At 43.3% G+C, this 22,284-nt stretch overlaps 1 protein-coding gene across 1 annotated transcript; it reads right to left on the bottom strand.

The window, feature by feature from the left end:
- Window positions 1-104: 104 nt before the first annotated feature.
- Window positions 105-22,197, bottom strand: npc1 (Niemann-Pick disease, type C1). Its single transcript, XM_080484528.1, has 25 exons — window positions 22,048-22,197; window positions 18,025-18,153; window positions 17,839-17,945; window positions 16,045-16,190; window positions 15,327-15,494; window positions 13,431-13,680; window positions 13,260-13,342; window positions 12,792-13,162; window positions 11,908-12,134; window positions 10,305-10,405; window positions 9,708-9,810; window positions 9,434-9,623; window positions 9,151-9,333; window positions 7,673-7,787; window positions 7,386-7,513; window positions 6,538-6,672; window positions 6,370-6,459; window positions 5,455-5,645; window positions 5,252-5,367; window positions 5,037-5,166; window positions 4,738-4,923; window positions 3,097-3,328; window positions 2,889-3,002; window positions 1,823-1,985; window positions 105-1,730 (listed from the first exon to the last, which is right to left on the bottom strand). The coding sequence occupies exons 1-25, from the start codon at window positions 22,120-22,122 to the stop codon at window positions 1,648-1,650; spliced, it is 3,816 nt and encodes a 1,271-aa protein (XP_080340654.1). The 5' UTR covers window positions 22,123-22,197; the 3' UTR covers window positions 105-1,647.
- Window positions 22,198-22,284: the final 87 nt, after the last annotated feature.

The following is a 22,284-nucleotide window of genomic DNA, read 5'->3' as shown; positions in this document are numbered from 1 at the left end:
AACAGATACTACAAATCAGAGCTGATCAGACAGACAAATGAACTGCTATGGCCAGTCCACGGGGCCCAAAACAATAAAAGAACTGCAGGCACAGTTTTTGTTTTAGAATAACTTTATTAAGTGTTAAAATTGTTAAGAACTAAAGAATTCAAACAGTTTATTCACTTTATACACTTCTGTGATGAAACTAGTCGAGCTGCAGCGTCACGCCAACATTAAATTCCAGAGAGACGAAGCCGAGCTTTGATTGAGAAAGATATACAATAACGAGAAATACACAACAGAAAATACACGACAAAAACGTTAAAATAAATTAGAAAGGATAAACTGGAGACTGTACCGTTAGGTCTCCGAGTCTGCAGTTCAGAGATGTTAGCAACGAGGAAAGCTACTTCCCATTTCTTCTCCTGGTTTTGTTCAGTAACTGCAGTTGTAAAGTGAATGTTAGCACCACTTATAATTAACCAATTTAAAAAAGGTACGGAATACCAATGAGTAATTCCCTCTTTTGCCACCAGGTGGGAGTGGTGAGTCACCCAGAAACCCAGTCTGGATTAGACAGTTTGAGGATATTTATGATATTTTTCAATCCTCTATCGATTACGTACTGTATCTTTAAAGTGACTACCAGTCCAGTCCGGCTCAGGAGATGAAAAAGGACACTTGAGGTTAAAAAAAGAAGCTTGGAAATGGATGCAAGGAGCTCTCTGGGTTCATTTAGGCACAATATAATACAATATAACAGCTTTGAAAAGTTACACAAGCAATAATGCTTCATTGTAGCGTTGAGTTTTGTTTCTTCTCAGGGAGGAAGTCGACGTTTCTAACTATTAAAGTGACTCAACCACATGTTGGGTCTACAAAATACGTTGGTTGGCTTTTTTTTTTAATTTTTTTTTATAAAGAGTCATCTCAACTTATCCTGCCCCCCCCCCCCCAAAAAAAATCTACATCTACAGCTTTGGAAAATCTATTTGGGACGACGAGATATTTGACACCTGCCTACTGCTAAAGACAACTTGTTTCTCAAACTAGCGCTGAATAGCCTGAAGTCTGTAGGAACCGCCAGCTTTCAACATCTGCTTCCGCCTGTCGTGACCAGCAAACAGGAGCAATAAAATGGGACATTAGAGTTTCGCGATCAAACGAGTTGGAAACGATCAACCTGCACTCAGTGAAAATAGAAATATTTTGTCGCTTACTAGCTTCTTTTTGTGCGTTTTGTCGTTTCCCCATCAGCTCCAGTGCGGACCCAGCCAACGTTCTACCCACAATACAAAGTTATACAAAAGTCCCACTTTTCAAAAAAAAAAAAAAAAAAAAAAAATTATTCTTTAAAGACTTTTTTTCCTGGTCTATACATTATGCACATTTTTATATGTATAAAAAAAACGTCGAGTTTTCCCAAATGTGAAGATGTGAGGGGAGGCTGGTCTGGGATGGAGGTGATCACTCCCACTCCTCCTGTAGTGTGAGGAAGAGGAGGAGGAAGAGGAAAGGTCCTCTGGGGAACAGTCTGATCTCCTCCAGTGTTTTCCTGAGTTAATCCATGCATAGTAGGCGCCATGATGATGAGTGTTAGCGACAGTCTTTCCTCCCCCGACCCAAAAACACACCGATATCGTCCTTTGCGTCTCAAACCTCCTGCTAGTAGTTGAGGAGTCGCTCTCTTTCTGTGCCGGCGTATCGCTGGTTCGCAGCAAACACCTTGGCTTTGTTCACAGACGGACCTGAGGGAGAGAGGGAGAGAGAGAAACCACATTAAGCCCTCTTACTTTCACAATCCCATCTTTAAAATCGACACTCCTGGGAGTTTCCTGACCGATGTAGCTGAGCAGTACGGGGAGGAAGACGAGGCCGTGAGCCGCCCCCAGCAGCACGATGGCCAGGTACATCCTGAAGTAGAACACCTGGAAGATCTGGGACTTGGACAGCGCCAGGATCAAGATGCCGCCGAACTTGGTGAGAGTGATTCCACTGAAAACCTGCAAACAAAAAAAACAAAACCAAAGAGAATGTTGAGAACAAAACTCGTGTTTAAGGATTTAAAAAAGGAACATTTCTGCTTTGGAGAATTGAAAAATACCATGAAAAGATCACAACGGTTTCACTTTGAGTTCGTCTAAAATGGTGTCATAATAACCTTTAAATTTTACGTTTTTCTTTGTTGAGGCACAGATGAGAAAGTTTTTCATGAAAAACTAACTCCAACTGAAAACTACTACATTCACAGCATAAATCCAATTTTAATTAAACTTTCTGGTGTGAAATACATTGAAATGTTAAAAAAAAAAAAACATTCTTATAGCTGTTGCATTATGCATGTTTTGATGCTAATGCTGTCGTTCATAATGCGATTTTTCAGCTCAGGTGTCAGTTGCTAATTTGTTAAATTAATGAGCTCTTTGTAATTTTTGATGAAACCATAGATAAGAAAGCTGATAAACCAGTTTTATACATATTGTATCTTTAGGGGAAGTTATATAATATGTCCATTTAGGCAATTATTCAAATCATCCAAAGAACTATTGAAACTGTTTAAATTATTCATTAATCATCTTATTTCAGTTTATCAGATGAAAATCTTTTAGAAATGTTTAAGCATGATCTTTAGTTCAGATCAAATTTGATATTCGTTCCCCATTTTAAAGAGCAAACCATAAGCAGTGATGAAAATAAAGTTCTAGCTTCTCGGCCTTTGGTTCAATATGGCACAGCCCTCAGAACCGCCATGTTGGTGTGTGTGTGTGTGTGTGTGTGTGTGTGTGTGTGTGTGTGTGTGTGTGTGTGTGTGTGTGTGTGTGTGTGTGTGTGTGTGTGTGTGTGTGGGGGCTACGGAGAGGCGGGTGGCAGCAACACTTGGCCTCTGCGTTTGGAGTAGAGATTACCGAGCTGCCCATATGTGCCAGGGCCTCCTCGGCACGCTCCACTCGGTTCTTCTTCACGCTGATGGAAAACGCTCGGACGATGTGACTGCAGAACTCCACCGAGATGCCACAACTCTGCAGGGGGGCACAGAAAACCTCAGCTTCGTCACACCGGACGACACGGATTCGACAGGATAGTCGTCCGGGGAGGGACGGCGAGCTCTCTCACCATGACGAGGTTGACCAGCGACACGGCGTTCAGGCTGATGTCCCACAGCCACATGACTCCGAACATGTTGACCAGGATCATGGCGATGGTGACGCTGACCAGCAGCGCCGACCACAGCTCGAAGCCCAGCAGCACCGCCGAAACGACGAAGATGGCCCCCAGCGAGGCGCTCAGGTTCAAGGCGGTGTCGTAGGCGATGGTGAGGTACTGCTCGTAGAAGACGTAGAAGATGCTGCAGGAGGGGGAGAACAGATGGTTACTCAAAACTGGGATTAGTTTTAGAAACCTCCAGATGTTTCCCCAAAGGTGACTATATATATATATATATATATATAATCCATTTTTACACATACACACAAACAAAAAGATATCAGATGTAGAACATTTTTGAAAACTTACACAGAAATGCTCAAAATGATAGTGCCCACTAGTGGCCCTACATGGAAACTGTTAATGTTTATAGCTTTTTGTTACGACACCACACGCATGCACACAATGGCGAGTCCACAGACATTCATATGGACAGACGACCAAGTTGGATTGTTGGTAAAAACTCAGAGAGTCGAGACACTCTGGAGGCAAACATTGTCGTTATCGTTTCTCTACTTGCACATGTGCAGAAGAACCATTTACTACGGTCGTGGTACACAGAAAAGTTGCGTTTCCACACTGACCGAGTCGTAGCATTTTCAAAAAGTTGCAATTTCCCCCTTTTCCATGAAGGTGGAGACTGGGAAAACGCAACTTTTCGAGAGACGCGCTTTTAAACCGCTCCCCCCCGTTTCCATAGAGACCAAGTTCCATTTTGGGAGCCATTTTCAAAAAGTTGTGTTTTCAGTGACTCCGAGCAGCGTTTTCACACAAACGGACCACAAAGCGCAACGCAAGTTTTAGTTTTCTTAACGCAAGTTAAGTTTTAGTCTCTCCTGAAAAAAGTTTAGACTTTTTTCAGGAGAGACCTTGAAGATCTGAATAATTTAATCCGGAGCAATTTTATGATATTTTGTTCTTTAGGCTGCAGAGAACATCAAGATCCCTTCTGCGTTAAACATTAGTGATGTTTTCTCTGCTTATCTGTGACCCACTTTCCTTCTCTGGTGACCTTGAACCTTCAGTTCAAAACAAAGCTTCAGATACAAGCAGCGGACTCGCATGAAATTTCAAGATCACATTGCCATTTAAAAAAAAAAAATAATCCGTGTCAAATTGGGGGGAGGGGGGACAAAAAAACCACCTTTTAATACCACTTTCTTTTAAATACTTCTAAAGTCTGTTATGGAGACAAAACTGCTTTTCTGTCTTTTTACGGGCGAGGGCAGAGTAGATTGAGTTACTGAATCTAATTTGAGTCCAAATGGAAAAAAAGGAAGCAGAACTTGCTAAAACCAACTCGTGGCCACAAGCTGAAGGCACCAAAGATCTGAGATGCAGATTGGATGAAACCGTGAAAGGCCGCTTCCTCGTCGGTCTGAAGAGACCTTGTGATTTTGACTCGTTGCCAAAATGATTTTCTGGAGAAAGTCGGCCAAACGGATTATGCTCCTTACAACTATTGTGTACGGCTGGACGCCCAAAACGCATCAAGAGCTTGGTGCTTTTCATCTGAAGACGTTGTCCCGGAGAGAGTCTTGCAAGATTCACCTGTAAGCGAACACTTTGTGCCCCATGGCCTGACTGATGTTTGCAGCCAGGACTCGAGCCATTTTCAGAGCGTCGATGAAGTCCGGGGACTCCTTCAGGATGGTGTGGTAGGTCATGAAGTAAGTGGCTCCCACGCCCGTGTTGTTGGGATACAGATCCACCGCGGTGGCGTAGGCTGCGTGACCACTGCGAAAAGAACAGGAACCTTTTAACCTCGGCGAGTCACGACGAAACTGAAAGCCACTGGCGGCGGCGGGGCGAAAGCACCAGGACGAGGACGTGAAAGTGAAAGAAGTTACCCTTTTCCACACTTGGCGTTGGGGTTGTCCGAGAGGAACATGGGCAGGAAGTGCATGAAGTCCTCGCCTTGAGGGCGCAGCTTCCCACTGGGAGTCAGAGGACGGCAGGACACGCAGGACGGGTTCACCACTGGAAGCCACGTCAGGATATTCACTTAAAAAGTCCGGTTTTTCGTGAGGAGAAATGAGGGGGGGGGGGTTTGAAGGGATCTCACCGGAAGCGTTGCAGAATCCCCCGGAGGTGTTGTAATAGCGGCAGCAGGTGGACTGAGGCTTCACCCAGTCGAAGTAGTCGTCCAGCCAGGAGGACGGCGTGTAGGCGATGGTCGTGCTGGAGAGAGAAAAAAAACAAACAACAAACAGCTTAAGTAACGGTTCTTTCTCCTCTTCACAGTTCCTGCTCCGGCTGCAGACTTACTAGTTGCCGATGAGCGAGGCGGTGTAGACCTGCTGCACCAGGGAGTCGTTGTTGCAGCCCACACCGCCGCACACGGCGTTCTGGCCCTCGAGGCTGCTGTAGTTCAGACCGTCCTCCACCACGAAGTAGACCGGCGCACCAGTGTGGAGATACTCGCTCAAGTTCTTGAAATACTCCAGAACATACGAGTCCTGAATGAAACACCACAAATGTGTGATCTAGATTATCGTGCAGTGGATCAGACTTGGATTAGATTAAAAAGGACATTTAACCGTTTGACACAATCGCCGCAGGAAGTCTTTGAACGATCGCCGTTGTGTGAGCGACTGATACTGCTGGTCACATGCTTCGTCGTCGTTTTGACTGCTTGATATTAACATAATCTGTTCCAGTGGTCACGTACAGCTCAATTTCATGGAACTGGACTGATAAAATAGTACCTATATCTATATATATATAAATTTATTGAAAACTACAATCTCAACATGGATGATTTTTGGACATTTCACTGTATTTCATGAGTTGAGAACCTAATTTCAGATTCATGTGCAACAACTGAAAGTTACCAGTTATTTCTGACTTGATGGCAGAGAGACCTCTGCTTCACACCTGCAGCATTGTTTCTGAGCGGCACGGAGAGAATTGAAATGTGTGACGTTGACACTGGGACTGAGGTCTTTGGAAGCAGGATGACCGTGTGCTTTAGAGCCTCTGACTGCATTTCCCGCTGTAGACGAGGATCAATCAGGCTTCTGGCTGCTTATTTTAAACCTTCTTGATCAGGGGTGTCAAACACAAGGCCAAAACCAAGAGGCTCCAATCGGGAGCAAGAAGAATTACTGAAGTGACAAAACAGTCAAGCTCATACTCTAGGCAATACGAGTCTGCAGGTTTCTTATGGAAGAGAAAACTTACATCAGGCATGGATAACTTCTGGTCCAGTCCGACCTCCACTTTATTCACTACAGCGATACTGAAGGACAGCATTCCCACAAACACTGCCACCTATAAAACAAAGAAACAGTAATCGCTATGTGCTGGAGATCAAACGCACGTGTCACTGGTGGGCGGAGGCACACTTACTACGATGGGCCGCACCCACTCTTTGAGAATGAACGGAGCGTAGATCTTCTTGAAGAAGCGGAAGAGGAAGCCCTCCGTCTGCGTCTCCTGGGCCTCTGGCAGCTTGACGCAGCAGAGGATGTCCAGCCGATTCCCCTTTTAAAAAAAAGCACGAGGCAGCAGATGAAGCGTGCATGTGACTGCTTGTCGATAAAGTGCTCGTGGAGGCTGAATCATTCAGAGCACGCCTTATTAATCACTGCAGCGGAAACAGTTTGCCAAGTCAACAAGTGAGAGGAAGTAGCCGATTTCACACCAACATTTTATTCTTAGACAAGCAAGGACGTGAAAACTAGTACCCAGAGCTGGAGTTTGTCTTTTTTTTTTGGGTACATATTGTACCTTAGTTCTGGTTTGTTAGTTTAAAAAAAAAACTGAACTGCTCATGCTGGATTTTCTTCAAACCTCCTTTTGTGCTGCACGTCAGAGACGTTTGAATGGATCCAGATTACATCAGGCTCTTATAGTTTCAAAACAGATTCTGCTTCTCTAAAACCAGCTTCCAGTTTAAATTAGGGAAGCCAAGACAGTTTCTACCTTTAAGATCAGAACAGAGACGTCTCTCGAGGCTCAGGTGACCCTCGACCAGAGTTCTACATCCTTTATGGTCGAAAGAGACCTTTGTCACTTTCCACCACATTAAATTTACGTGGAGCCACAAAACATGTTTTCCCTTTAAAGTGAGGCGAACGCCGCTTAAAGAGTTTCATGTATAGTTTTGATATGCGTGCAAAAATGTGCATTCACGTAGTTTCAATTAATGCCTTTTGAATCTGCAGGAAACCCTCCACTGCTTGTCAGCCTCTCACCTCCTGTCGTTTGGCGTCCAAACCCAGCAGGCTGACAAAGCAGCTGATCTGCAACAGGAAATCGATGAAAACGGCCAGGCCGGCGAACAAAGAGAAGGTCCTCACCGCAGGCATGTTGGACAGGGCTCCTGGGGTCCGAAAACAGAAGAGGAGATTCAGCGCGACGTTTACCGAGACACACTGTAAACAAGCCTGTCAGTTCTGTCGCCCAAAACAACAAGGAACGACAGCCTTCTGCGGGAAGTGCAGATAACACTGCTTGAGGTCGTGTTCAAGAACTGGTTTACCGAGGAAGAACGCCACGGTCTCCGAGAAGGAGGACAGGAACAAACTCGGGGCGATGTCTCCCAGGATTCGTCCGATTTGCTGGTGAAGCTCTTCCTGCGGCATCCGCTCGTCTCTCTGTTCAAAAAGAAAAATCATGAGTTTCAGAGAAATAAATCAGCGTTTTAACAAATTTACATGTGTAAAAAATAAAATAAAAATAGAGCCCATTTAATGCATTATGTAACCTATATGCCTACAACTGTAGTGTTTATGGACTTAATCCTATCCCCTGCTGCTATAACTAGTTAATATATTCTGACAAAATATGGATGATTGCTTGACAAATAAATACAATTTAAGAATTTATGTATAAGCATAATATTTTAAACGATCTTTAAATTCACGGCACAGCATTTGGAATGGGATTGTTACAAGTCATTAATATTTGGCAAGACTGATTTCTTCTAAACATCCATCCAGAAACTTCATGAACTCTCTGCTGGTAATTCTTGACAATCCTCCTATGTAATACGTTCATGCTCTTAATATTCCTGCACGGTGGCATTAAGGTCAACAGCGAGAAGATCTTGGTCCGATTTTGAGCTTTGGGGCCTTTGTGTGTGTGTGTGTGTGTGTGTTTGCAAGTTAGCAAATTAGCATTAGCCTCAAAGCCATGGTGTCAGGGTGAAATTGTAACATGTCTAAAAGTTTGGATATTTCTCTGCATTTTGCACCACTAGGTTTTATTAAAATATGATTTCTTCTTAAGTTTGTAGTCTTTTGTAATTGCTCGAATTTTGTGAAAATAGACATTTTCATCCAATATTCTCTACGCCACAAAGAAAAGAAAAAAAAAAAATGCATTTAAAAGGTTATCACGGCGTTATTTGAGCAGTCCGTCCCACTCTTGATGAAATTGGGCTGGATGTGGCTACTGAACTAAAACATGTTTGACACCTCCGCTGTTAACTGTTTGCCATGTGAACGGTCCCAACCACTCTAAACTAGCTATGGTGCTATAGGAGGGTGAGTGAATGAACGAACAAACATTTAGTATGACGGTGCTTGTTAAAAAAAAAAAAAAAAAAAAAGAGAGTTTATCTACAGCAAACCTATGAATCTGTAATGTTACTGACAAGTTTTTTTTTTTCCTGTCTTAATATCTTAGAACTTTTCAAGATACTCAAGGTCGCTTGATATTCCATTATGTTCAAATAAGCTATTAATATAATTCTCAGATTTCATTGTTCTTCGATACTGAAGCAGCATATTAGCATCACAGCATGAAGTACCTTCCCCATGTTTACCGCAGGTAGGCTGGACTTTGTTTCCACGCCACTAAAGGAAGTTTAAATGACAAAATTGATGCTGCTGCAGTCTTAATTGATTTTAGGCTGTCTGGCGTCAGGAACAACTACAATCAATATGCAGCATAGTTCGTCATGACCTGATCAGTGTGACCATGCGGCAGTCTATTGATCGAGGACAGGAGACTTACCTGGTATGTTTGCACGATAATAAAGATGTTGTCCACTCCGACGGCCAGGACGAGGAAGGGAATGACCTCGATCACGATGAGCGTGAGCGGGACGCCGGCGTAGCTGAAGATCCCCAGTGAGGAAGACACGGAGGTGAGCACGATCAGGATGCCAGCGATGCCCAGAGAGATCTTAGAGTCCACCTTCACAGAGAGAAAGGGGAAAAAAAAAAAGAACAATTTCTCAGGACAAAGCAGCTGAGGGAGGAATCCAAGTGGAAAATGGAGGTGGTGGGGGTCTTACCAATATTCTCCTGCAGCTGTGGATGTGACCCAGAGCCAGCGAGATGTAGATGAACATGATGGCATAGCTGATGGCGATGGTGTTGAGGTCGCTGGCGCTCTCCCGGTTGATCTCGTCCTCCACGCTCCGCTCTGAAGTGAAGGCGATCGTCAGGTTGGGGTTATCGAAGTTCTTCATGAAACTGATGAACCTGACATACAAACACAAAACAGGTTTATACACATACACCCCCACGGGAACGGTGTATTTCTGCAGACGCCGATTGTGGCCTCACTCTTTCTCCCAGGCCAGAGCTTTTCCCTCCCTGACCGAGTCGCTCAGGTAGTTGTTGAGGGGGAAGGTGATCACCAGAGCCGTGGCATTGTTGTAGTTGGTCTCTGAAAGATTGAAAATGACATTCGCTGAACATGAGAACAGAAACCCTCCTCTACCCACCTGATCACACAACAGAGAAGTGAATGCATGCATTTTGACTTTCGTTCCCGGTGAAATGTAGACAACATTTACCGGCGACTGTCTTACTGGTGTGACTTTGGATGGACGGCACTGCAATGAGCATTACTCTGGTGCAACAAATGAAGAAAAAAAAAAAAACCCTTGGCTTTCTGTTGAGATTGGCATTTTCAGGAGTAATTGTGTCAATTTAGACATTTTCTTTGCAGACAATCTGCACCCGAACAAAGAAAAACTTCAGAGCTTCAGTAAGAATTTAACTCCAGATTATTGAAGCGTCCAAACCAATTTGAATATTCACAAATGTGTGTGTCCATGACAGCAGAGCTGCTATGAAATATCGATTCACTCAAAAGCTGAAGACAATTGAAATGCATCGAAAAGCCTTATTCTCAGATGAAACGTAACTAGAACTTACCATCGTAGCCGCCGAGTGCCAGCCAGGGAAACACCGGCCCTCCAAAGGTTCCTAAGCAGGGGTCGTGGAGGAGCGTGGTGTCGTTGAGAGATGCTGGTGCACTGCGGGGGGAAAGAGGGAAAAAAAAAATAAATAAAAAAAAATACATGTTCGTTTCCAGTATTAACTGCGATAACAAGCTGCGACTTACATCAGAATAGTCTTCATTGTCATTAATGTAAGTGCTGTCCGCTCACATGCCACATAAACAGGTAGAAGGTCGCACTTCATAAAATATTAAAGTGTGCATGTGGTATTTTGAATACTATTTAAGTCTCAATAAAAAAAAAATGTCTGCATTAATTTATGCTTTGAACAGCCTTTAAATAACAGCAAGCGTTCAATAAGTAAACTTGTTTTAAATTCATCATGTCGTCCTTGGTTGATCAGTTTTTTTTTAAAGGTATTGTAGGGCACAAAAATGAAGAACTTGGTGCAGTTGAAATAAGGTTTGCAATGATTTTCTGTTACGAAAACAATCTAAAATCACCCTCTCGAGGAAGTCGAGGCCCAGATTGGAATCTGGACCAATTGAGAATGGAATTTCAGTCACATACATCTAATTCAACATTTCTGAAAATTGGTAGGAAGAAGTTTAATCCAATCACTTCACCAATATTCAATAATTACATTTCACAACAAGAACAATCAGATTTCTGACATCCAAAGGGCGACCTGGACTCAAAATAAATAAGTAAATTAAAAAAAACAGATCACCTCTAACTTTTAAAGGATTTTCATTGGCCTAACATCAATCAGTGATGAAAATCTGTCATGTATGTTTGATGCAATATTAAATAGGCCATCAGAGATTCCATAAAGTTTTGGAGGTGATCTGGATCAGGATTTAATGTTATAGGCTAATATCCAGCTGTGGTGAAAACTGACACAATCTGTGCAGTAGTTTTAATGTAATCTCGCCAACAGCCATACAAACAGATAAATATACGCTGATGACTCCATCACGTCCTTGGCGGGCTCAATAACATACATTTGAGATCCCATCACCTGTATGAACTCTAGAATAATGAGACGGCCAATAAATTAAAAACACCAACTTGAAGCAGGGACAGTGAATCCAAACCTGAAATAAAAAGAAACTGAAGCCTTCGCGTCTCATAGCGTTGTTTACATCTTTGATGTGTACCTTGTTTTGCAAATTTTCTACCATTTTGTAAACGTTTCATCGTCAATACTTGTTTATACTTTAATGTCTGTTATGTTTTATATTTCAGTGACTTCTATTTTTTATTCTTCAAAATAGTTTAATGCTTTATCGTCATGTCTTTTTTGCTTCTGGTTTCCAGCTCATCTTTGAGCCGTTTGATGATCTTTGAGGCCATTTAAACTGCACTGACATGACGGTGCTGTAGAAATAAAGTTTGACCCTGAAGAGAAACCAAACCAACCGATAAGGAAGTAGCAGTGCACCGCTTCAATATAAAAGGTGATCAGTCTCTTGAAGATAAAAACCTCTAGAGAGAAAAGTCTCTCCAATATGTGTGTTTTAAACATCAGCACACGAGTAACAGAGATCGCCCGCGTACACAGAATTAAAATTCACCTGACGCAGTACAGGAAGTGGCTGTGAAAGTCCGCGTAGACGTAGAACTCGTCCCCGAGTTCATGATCCAGCACGGAGTGGCTGTTCTGGAAGTAGTTGAGGACACTCAGGATGGTGCAGTTGTTGTTGTACGGGGCCAACGGAGCCAGGCAGACGTCCTTCAGGGTGACGTTTTCACCCTCGTATGTGGCCACAAGGCCTTCGATGGCGAGCTGCAGGTCCAGCACCTAAACAGAGAAGACAGGATATTAAAAAAAAAAAAAAAAAGCAATTCAAGCCATATAGATGTTCCTTATTCAAATTCCCTTTACCTTTAACTGTCCCACTAAAATCTGTATTTTGTTGCACTGTCAACCAAAGTCATGATTTTAAAAGACTCAATATCATCTTGGTCATTTTCTGCAGAGCGCAGCACAAATTTCTACCAACGTGAGGAAAACAAACCAGATTTTCCCAATTTGTAATACCACTTTGGAGCACAAGATGGTGTGATGAGTCAAATCACTCCAATCCCTCTTAAGCTCAGAAAAATAAATAAATAGAGAAGCGGCACTTGCACTGCTAAATGAAAAGTAGAGGTGGGCCATGTGGGTTTGAGTTTGTCCAAAGAAAGTCAGTTTTTTTTTTTAATGCTAACATTTTTAATTGGCTTTAATTTGTACGCTAAAGAACTTCCTGCTACAAGCGGGTTTCAAACTTGCATCCCCTAGAATTAATTCAATTATTCTGTCATAGTCACAAACTTTGTGTTCTCGTTCAGAAATTTGTCGTCTATTTTACGCAATATTGCCCAGCTCTAAACTTCACTGTTGCCTTTGAAATTCCTCGAGTTTGAGAAAAACCCGACATTGACTACCTACACCCTGAGATCCAGGCTTACCCACCTGATGCAGCAGGCCCTTGCCAAGGATTGCTTTGAATGGGACGTTTGACCCGCCAAAGTACGGCTTGTAGGTGAAATTGTCGCTGCGCGACGTGGTGATGATGAGCTGGGCTGTTCTGAAGAAGGGCCCGAAGTGGCTGTCGAAGTAGTCCTTCTCCTGGCGAGCCTGGCTGCTGGGAGACGACCACAGCTCCACGGGGTTGGTGGTGATGCGCATGTAGGCCAGGCCACCGGACGAGGCCGCCACCAGAACAAAGCTGCTCACGATGACCAGGAAGGGGCGGCGCACGCAGAAGGAACCCCAGGAGCTGAAGAGGATGCGCAGGGTGTTCTCGAAGCGTTCGCCCAGTGTTTCACAGCATGAAGCATTCACTGGAGGTAAAACGTGAGGGTTTTTTTTAAGTTTCGGGTTAAAACAATGGTCAAATGAGCGCGTTGTCCAGATACTGGACAGCCATGGGCGCTGTACCTTGGCTGGGATCGTCACCGTTGAGGGACAGCGGGTTATTGCTATCCAGAATGGGCCCATACTCCGACATGATGGTCCTCCTCCTGTACACACGAAGCACAAACACATTAACTGAATTCACCACCATGAGACTACAATGTGGCTTCGACTTGAATAAAAGCTTCCCCTCACCTGTAACACCAAACTCCCACCACAGCTCCAGTGAAGATGAGCAAGAAGGCCACGTAGACGATCCACATGATGACAACCATGGCGTCCATACCGAGGATGGTCCAGGGCGGCGGGAGAGGGGGCGGCACCGGTTTGGGGCCACACTCCTCGGCGCAGTCCTGACAGGAGCAGGGGCCCGAGCCGTCCTCCAGGCCCTCGGTGCAGGCGAACGTCTGGTTGTCCATGGGAGTGAAACCAGACACCGGGTCATCTGGGGCACAGCGACAGAACATTGATTTAAAGAAGAACAGATGTGGAAAATGTGCAGGCAAGTAAAAGTGGTCACCTGACTATTAATGGGGGAAAAAATAAAAAATAAAAAGGACATCATGCTAAACTTTACAAGTCATATTTTCTATAAAGCCAGCTTTAATCTGTCATCAGTACCAATTTAATAAAAGCACATCTGGAAATCTGAAAGGATTTCAGAGTCATAATGTGCATGTGCATTAAAATTTGTTTTAATCATTGTATTTTTTGCTTCATAACATGTCAAATGAGGTGCAGCACCCCAAGCAGTGCTGCATGCTACTTATTTTCAGGGCTCACACACCAGCGATGCTACATGCTCAACACGATTAAAGTAGGACTGATGCACTCATGTGGTGGCGGCGCACAGCGAGCTCAGTTTCTAGGGCGGTGTGTGGATGGATGCTACGTACCACCCTGTACAATCGTACTGCGGTTGAAGGAAAGGTTCTTTTCAGATGCAAACCCCCCCCCCAAAAAAACCTACCCTTGACATGTATCAGACGCTTATCACACTTTTTTTTTTTTTTACCATGACAAACCAGCATGCTCACGGGGGGGGGGGGGGATCTCATGCATCCTCAGTGAACCTATCTTCCATCATCTAGAAGCTTGTTATACATCAAGAGACTGATTTGGATTTTTGCGCGAGTTTGATCAAAGCTTTGTATTTTCAGATGTTCTGAACGAAAAACTGTGTATAATCTTGGGCAGACTTGCAGTGCGTTACGCTACCAATAAGGCGTGAAATGTCGACATCTTCAGTATTTGGAAACATTAACAAACGTTATTTGTACTATGCTTAAAGCAGAAGGTTTTTTTTGTAGAATAAAATGGAGGAAACACCATCCACAAATCTTATGCAACGATTTCATCCCTTTTTCCAGGCGTGTAACAATTTATATTAGCAAAAACACAATTTTAATGTTTTTCTTTATTACATCTTGAATTTTTTGGTTTTTTTGCATCTGAATCAGGTGTACATACAGCTTTGCAACAGTGCTGCCTTTACATCTAAGATTGTCTATGCGCGGGATTGCATTGCGTTTCTGCGTGCGATCCACAAGACGGGTTCAATAGAGGTGTTAATGCCAGTTTCGGACTTGCAAATTTGTGATAAATTAAAACCCTACAACCTCTTTATTTCAAGCGGCATATTTCCGAGTTAGGAAGTTTGAGCAGGAAAGCAGCAACGTCCAGAAGTCACCAACTTCTTTTTTATTATTTCTCACCACTGCTAAGATTAACTGTCAGGACAGAAGAGTTTGGTCATTGTTCTCCCAGGACTCACTTTTCAACAACCCAAAGATGCGTGTTCGATCGCATCGCAAGATGGTGACTATGTATGATTACGTCTCTTTGGGATGGACACCTGCAAGGCCAATCCTTTATCTAATTCTGTCCCAAATGTTTTGTAATGTGCAGATATGAACATCAAAATATGAAAATAAAAGAAAAAACCAACTGTTTTAATCTGTGATATAGTGCAGTTGCCAAATATGTACTTGGAGAAACTCAAGAGGCTAGTATACATTCTCTGGTGAGTCCTATTTTACCCAGACTTCCTTGCCTTCCTGATGTGGGGTCGCATTCTGAATAAAAAGTCACCTGAGAAGATGGGGATGATGGGAAATGGGGTCTGTCCGTTGTCGATGTTGAACATGTACTCGATCCAGTTGGTAGCGTTGCAGTCTTTCGCATCCTTGCCACAGAGCAGCGATAAGGCCGGGACGTTACTCGAAGGCGCCTGGACATCTTTACAGGCGTTGTACATGGCTGAGAGAAGCAGAGAAGGCAGAATTAACATATGCTATCATCAGTAGGGCCACAGTCCCTTTTCCTTTCTCTTGATTTGCACAAATTAGGACTAAAATGGAGAATTACAAGAAATATAACTGAATCCTTTCCAGCAATAAACATTACTGTAATGGAAATTAAAAATGAAGGCTCAAGGAACAAACAGAAAAGTAACAAAGCACTTTAACAACATATCAACACAGTCAGTGGGCTCTTATTTCAACAGAATCAGATGATCATTAGCATCGACAGACTATTAAATAATTTCGATTTTAAGACGGCTTAAGAAGGGAGCATTTTAAGTGCTCTCTCCAGAGAATTCCAGAGTTTTGTTCTTTTGTGTTCCTCGTGAGGTGGGAGTGAATACTTTTACGATTTAACACGATTTAACAGCCATGACCATCGTTGACCTGCAGAATTACACAACGCCCGGTGCAACTTCATGTTTACGTAGGCGACAGTTTACTCAGCAAAGACAAATAAAGCCTGCTCTTGCTGCGCTCGGTCACATTTCTCCAGTGAGGCTCACCGTTTGAGAACGTCTGCCCGATGTAGTACTGCACCTCCACCACGTTGGAGGCATTGAACTTGGTGGCGTTGACGAAGCGGCTCTGGTGGGGGCTGCAGGTCAGCTCGCAGAAGAGGTTCATCAGGTTGAAGAAGCAGGCGGGGCACCTGAGGGCAGGCGGGAGTGTTGGGAGGATCCACGACGTCACATAGTAATAAAATTGTGTGTAAAAGTGGAAAAAGCAGGACAATGACCAACGTGACGGGGTAAATAAAGAACTGGTGGTGCCACCTCGTCCCATCAGAACACGTCACTGAATGACAGAGTTACTTTAAAAGTAGATCAAGAGGCAAAGGTTTCAGCCATCAGGCTCCCAGTTTATAAATCTGGAGGTGAACAGCGCTTTAAAAACTTGCGTGGGTTTAAAAACTTTGCTCATTGGCTCGGCTCATTTCACCTTAGACCACTTCCGCATCATGTCTGCTATACATTTAGTACTTTAAGGGCGCTTATTGAAGACGGCAACATTCTTCTCCATGATGTCCCCATTTACATGGTTGCAAGTCTGCCTCCTCTCTGTACCCAAGGCCCCGTTTACACGACATTTTCAAGTGAAAAGGAGTCACCTGTCAGCAATTCAACTTCGTCGCCTGTCAATACCAATGAAGGTGTACTCTCCCCTGTTAATATTGATATTGTTCTCTGCGTGCAGGCGTGTGTGGCGTCATTACAAAAACCACCAACAGCTCCACCTCGTGGCCCGCCATGCCAACTATAGTTTTCAGTGTTCCCGACATTTCCTTGTAAAACGCGAAACTTTTCTCAAACAAAAACAATCAGTTTTCACTTGAACGGTGTGAACGTGGCCTGAAAGCAGGATGTGACTGAGGAAATCTCTGCACTGCTCCTATTGCTCATTACGACCTCCTACTGAATGTTTCTTCCTTGCAAAGAATTTTTCCCCCATTACCAATGAAGCTGCTTTAGATTTGGTCCACTTGCAGACAATACTGAAAACTCGGCAACGTCCAGAAGTCACCAACTTCTTTTTTATTATTTCTCACCACTGCTAAGATTAACTGTCAGGACAGAAGAGGTTGGTCATTGTTTGAAATCGGCTCCCAGGAAGCTTCTAGACTTCCTGTTTGATAAAGCTAACGTTCTAGCTACCGCAGGTCATCATGGACGATTTTGTTAGGCCATGTTTAAACAGCAAACGTTTTTGTTTTAGTAAAGGGTCAGGTCTGCGCGGCAACATTTCAAAAGCGATGTCAGTTTACATGGAAACGAGAGATGCATTGAAACCGGTGTGGTTCACATGTTGGGTGTCGTTTGTGCGCACATGTCTGGTTTCATTACAAAAACAGAATAGGCAACAAACAACAATGGCGAGTACTTGGACATTTGTATGGACAGACAATGCACGTTGATTGCTATTCCTGGTGACTCATCTATAAAACTAAGGAGAATATGGACTGGGAGTCATGGCACTCTGAAGGCCGCCATCATTGTTATTGTCCATCTACTTCCACATGTGCAGTTTTTCATATTTACTTGGCCCCAAGTTGTGCTGCTGTTTGTGACACAAGTACTCCGTGTTGCCCATCAGTATACACAAACGGTACCTATGGCTTTGGAGAATTTTTATTTATATTTTCATTATCAACCTATAGTAATTCTTCTCTACTTTGGTTCACTGGAGCCTTTATCGGCCATACAAATGCCAACCCCCAAAAAACCAGCAGATCAGACCCAGAAATAGCACGTAGCCCTTCTGCTGCTGAGGATGATGGCAATTCATTTAAACCTGCGTACCGAGACAGGAACTGGAGGGGCAGCTGCAGACTCCCTTTGAGGGTTCGCAGCTGGTCCACATCACAGCAGAGACTCCGGTTACCGTAGTCGTATCCAGGACAGAGCTCCTGCACACACAGAACCAAACATAAAGGAGCTTTCACAGACAAAAATAAAGATGCAAAGTGTGAGCAGGACGCAGCATACCGTGAGGAGCTGATAACCATCAAGCTCTAAGGGGATGGGCGGGCCAGTGTAGTTGCAGTTGTACTTTTTTCCAGTCACCTTTGCCGACTCCCCGCACTCGCCATGCCACACGCAGTGCTGGGCTCCGACCTAAAGGGAGACAACGCTCATCAATTCAATCAGACAACAACTTTCTCTGAACTGAGTCGACCAGAATATGCAGCTATTACATCAACCACAAACGTACAAAATCAGACTGCTCACTTCAAGGATCTCAACTCTTCTGTTTTTTTTTTTTTTTTTCTTCTTCTTTATATGCATCAGGTTAGCCCTCGCATTGTGTTTCACATCCCGTGAGTCGCGTGTCTGAAAATAAAGAATTTCACTTCTGCAAAAGTGTTTCCAGGCACTCTGGTATTTGAAGAAAAGCTTCTAAACACAAAGAACTGAGGCCTTTCAGACTTTGCTGCAGGATATCAATGGCACATTGCAAGTAAACACCCAGTTTGTCCCTCCAAAGATCTTTTTTTGGTCAAATCAGTGAAAATCTTGCGGTGTGTTCAGACTTTATCAACTTCCGGAAGGTTTAACCTTCCAAGTTGAGTGGAAACGTATCACGATCTGTCATATCTTCTCGGACCGAGCCAGAGTCAAGAGTAAATTATAAATGTGAGCGTGATTACATGCAGGTTTGCTTCCGACACAGCCAGGATGCTTTATGACCGTCATTGTCTTCTAGATAACGTAAGGCTGTTGGGTCAAAATCTCTTAATATAATTAAATTATAATGTCCCAGTTTTAGATGAAGGTGGTCAAACTGGGCTAATCCCACACCGGTCGACTCAAAGCATCTACCAACTAAAGGCTAATGGCAGCATGACAGCTAAGCAGCTTTGCACATAAATAAAACGGTAATTGGTTTACCCGACTACTATGCACGGTGCAGACTAGTTTACCCGCAGTGTTTTCAGTTGTAAATAAACGTGCTCACTGTTGGTGCCCGTAATGATGTTTCTCTGCCTGCATGAATAAAAGAAGCGTCAGACTTTGTTTGCAAGTTTATTGTTATCAAGACGATCAATATAAAGATCTAATGCAGGAGTTCGCAAACCTTCAGTCATGGTTGGTCAGAATTATTATTTGTGGGCCTTCGGGGTGCAACAGGTAAATACACCAGAGTAGTAATTATAAAATAAAAAAATAAATGTCTTTCCAGTTTTGAGTCCAGAAAATGTGCATCACCCGTGCGATCATAGCACGGGGGGGGGGGTTACCTGTTGCCGCTGTCATGGAATAATAACCAGCCAGGAAATTAAGTGAATTACAAAACAGTAGCAATGAAATCAAATTCTGCTCTCATGGGTGCCGTAAATAAAATTCAGTCACCCAAAATTTGGTAGAATTTATCTTGTTGGGTTCCGAGTTGATTGGTCACTTTTCCCCCATCTTGAATATCTCTAGAATAATTCCAATCCAGTCATCTAGAGTATGTGGAATCAGAAATAACAATCCCCTGGTAATTAGTTGTTTTTTTTTTGTTTGTTTTTCACTTGCCACCACGGTTATTTTCAGCACCTTCCCCTCTCTCCTGCATTCTGTAAAAAGAAATACGACCTCGGTACACTGCGTCAGAATTCTGAGGTATTTGAGGGTTGAAAATCTGTATGTCCTTCCAGAATACATGTAATTTGGGATATGCCCAGAAGATATGGTTGGCCACAGTCAAACCACAGTGTATCCAGCACAGCATATTTACACCTTTATATTTCCCTTGAACAATCCAATAATATTCTTCAGAAACCTCAGCCCCTATTTGCCTTTCCCCATGTACCTTTAATATACAAAATGGCATGGGATATAGCCATGTACAGTTTGTAAATAGAGCTAGATGGTGTCATTGTCATGGCACGTTTAAATGACAAACCTCATGCATGCTTTAAATTCATTAAAAGTTTTATAGGAAAATATACTTGAATCTTTAAACATTTGTCACAAAATCACATGGCACACCAAGATATATAAAAAGAAAAATCAATATAACATGATATAAACTTGGTTTAGCAGAACAATTAAATGTCCACTACAGTCAGGGGTGTTTTATTTGTCTATTCAGCAGCGGGGCTTTCACGTGGGCTCACTGGAAGGGCCCAGCTTCAGGAAGTTAATTCACTTACTCCACAAACTGTTGAATGAGAGATCGCAGCGTTACACTTTGTCCTAGTTCACAGATCTGACCATGTTCTCAGTAGCAGGCTTATGAAGCTGCAAACTGGCCTACCAACACAACTGTGCCACTATTCAACACCTCTCAAAATAATAGAAAGAAAAAAAAAGAAAAGGAAAAAAAAGACAATGGAGGCTTGTTTAAAGTCAAAACACATACGAAACTGTACCACCACAAAACACACAATCACAGATTTCTGTGAAATTCTTTCTGCGGACACGGCGCCCCCCCCCCCCCAAATAAGCAATGCCTTTCTTGATTGAGATAAGATAAACGCACGACTACTCCAAAGTGGTAATGGTTAACCATATTCAGGTGTTTTGAAGAGATTTTCAAAGCAAAACCTCTACACACAGCGGCCCACTGACCTAAAGAGCTCAAGGAGTTTAAAAAAAGTGTAGAGCGAGGAGTTTGGAAATTAAATTAATCTTCTAATCGAAGTAAATTGATGAAGCAGAGATCACAACACAGGCCAGGAGTCTGGGGTCACACACGGCACTCTGTAGAAGGTCTATGATGCTTGGGAACTTGTAAAACGGCAACAACCACAAGAGAATGTATGCAGGGAAAACGGATAGAACTGCTACAAAAACACAAGCATGAAACGGTAAAATGACAGACCAGACAACAAAAAAAAAAAAAAAAATTTAAAAAAAAATTGATTACAAGCAACATTACTTGAATGTTACATACTGCAACTTTGAAATTAGGCTACAACAAGCAGTTTGTAATTGACATTTTAATTGATTTGTATTTAAAAAGGACACTGTAGCATCTCTACTGGTAACTTTCATGTGTATCGATAGGTTTATGGAGCTTATGAGTGTCATGTAATGGATGTCTGACTTTCTGGACCTCAGACAGTAGCCATCGCCACTGTAGCAACTAATGGCAATCCTGAAACAATCTTTCTGGTTTGTACTCGGATAAACAAGAGAGAAAGAATAAGGAGGTGCCAAGGTGGGTAGATGAAGCATTAAACACCGAGGACAGACTGGATACTACAGGGACCCGCCACCACCCAATGAACTCAAACAGGACTATTTAGATCAGGTTTGTTTGTCTCGTTTTAATTGAGAGACCACATCAACCTCAATTTGATGGAAATCAACTGTGTGGGGAAGACATTGGAATAACTCTTGATATTTTGAACTACTGTATTAATACCATTATGCTGTTTTTTTTACTAGAATACATTCAGTGAATGGTCATGCATGATTTCCTCTTGTGGCTCCTATTTAAGCACAAACTTCACTTTGTTTCTCATGTAAGGAATCGGATTAAAGATGTGATGTAAATGCTGGCTCTCACTGAAGTGGTAAAATAAGAAACAAGTGTTCATGAAGTTAATTTTGTAATGGTCAGTTTTGGCTCGTGGACATTACGTTAGACACATTGAGCGCTCACATCGGGACCTTTAATGTGAAATTAGCCAATCAAAGCAAGGTAGTGCTTGTTGTACACATTGTTCCTAACAGCATCGGGATGAGTAGTGTCCCTACAGACTTAAAGTACCAGGTTTCATTTGGATGAACTGGTTTCAGGCTGTTTCACTTCCGTCACGACCCGAAACTTGTTCCCACTCCGGGATACAAACAAACATCCGGCTGAGCCAGGTGGAACCAGGGGAATGTTAGAGCTAACTAACCCCGGTTCTGAGCACCGATGCTGGGGGAGAGTTACAGCTAAATACCCAGGGAATAACGCCGTCCTGCGGGATGGAAGCGGACCAGGTTTTCGCTAGCTGGAGCAGATCCACGTCAACGCAGAGACGGCAGCCGGAGCTGAGTCACCGTGCGCACGCTCCGTGAGTCACTTACCCCTGAAAGAAGTCCCTCCGAGAGGCAGAGAAGGAGAAGAGTGGGTAAGAAGCCGCTCCCCGCTGAGAGCGCCATGCCTCCTTCTCCGAGGTCCGAACCGTCTGATCTCAGAACTCCTCTTTAAACACACTCCTCTTCCTCTGCGTCTGTGAGAGCGGCGGAGACGAACTGCTCCGACGGTGCTGCCACCAAGCGGCCATTGGGTGGAACTGCACTCAAACGCCCATGACACTTAAG

This window comes from Lipophrys pholis (genome assembly GCF_963383615.2).
Source record: "Lipophrys pholis genome assembly, chromosome: 1".
Taxonomy (NCBI): Eukaryota; Metazoa; Chordata; class Actinopteri; order Blenniiformes; family Blenniidae; genus Lipophrys; species Lipophrys pholis.
This window is presented reverse-complemented; position numbering and strand designations above follow the sequence as displayed.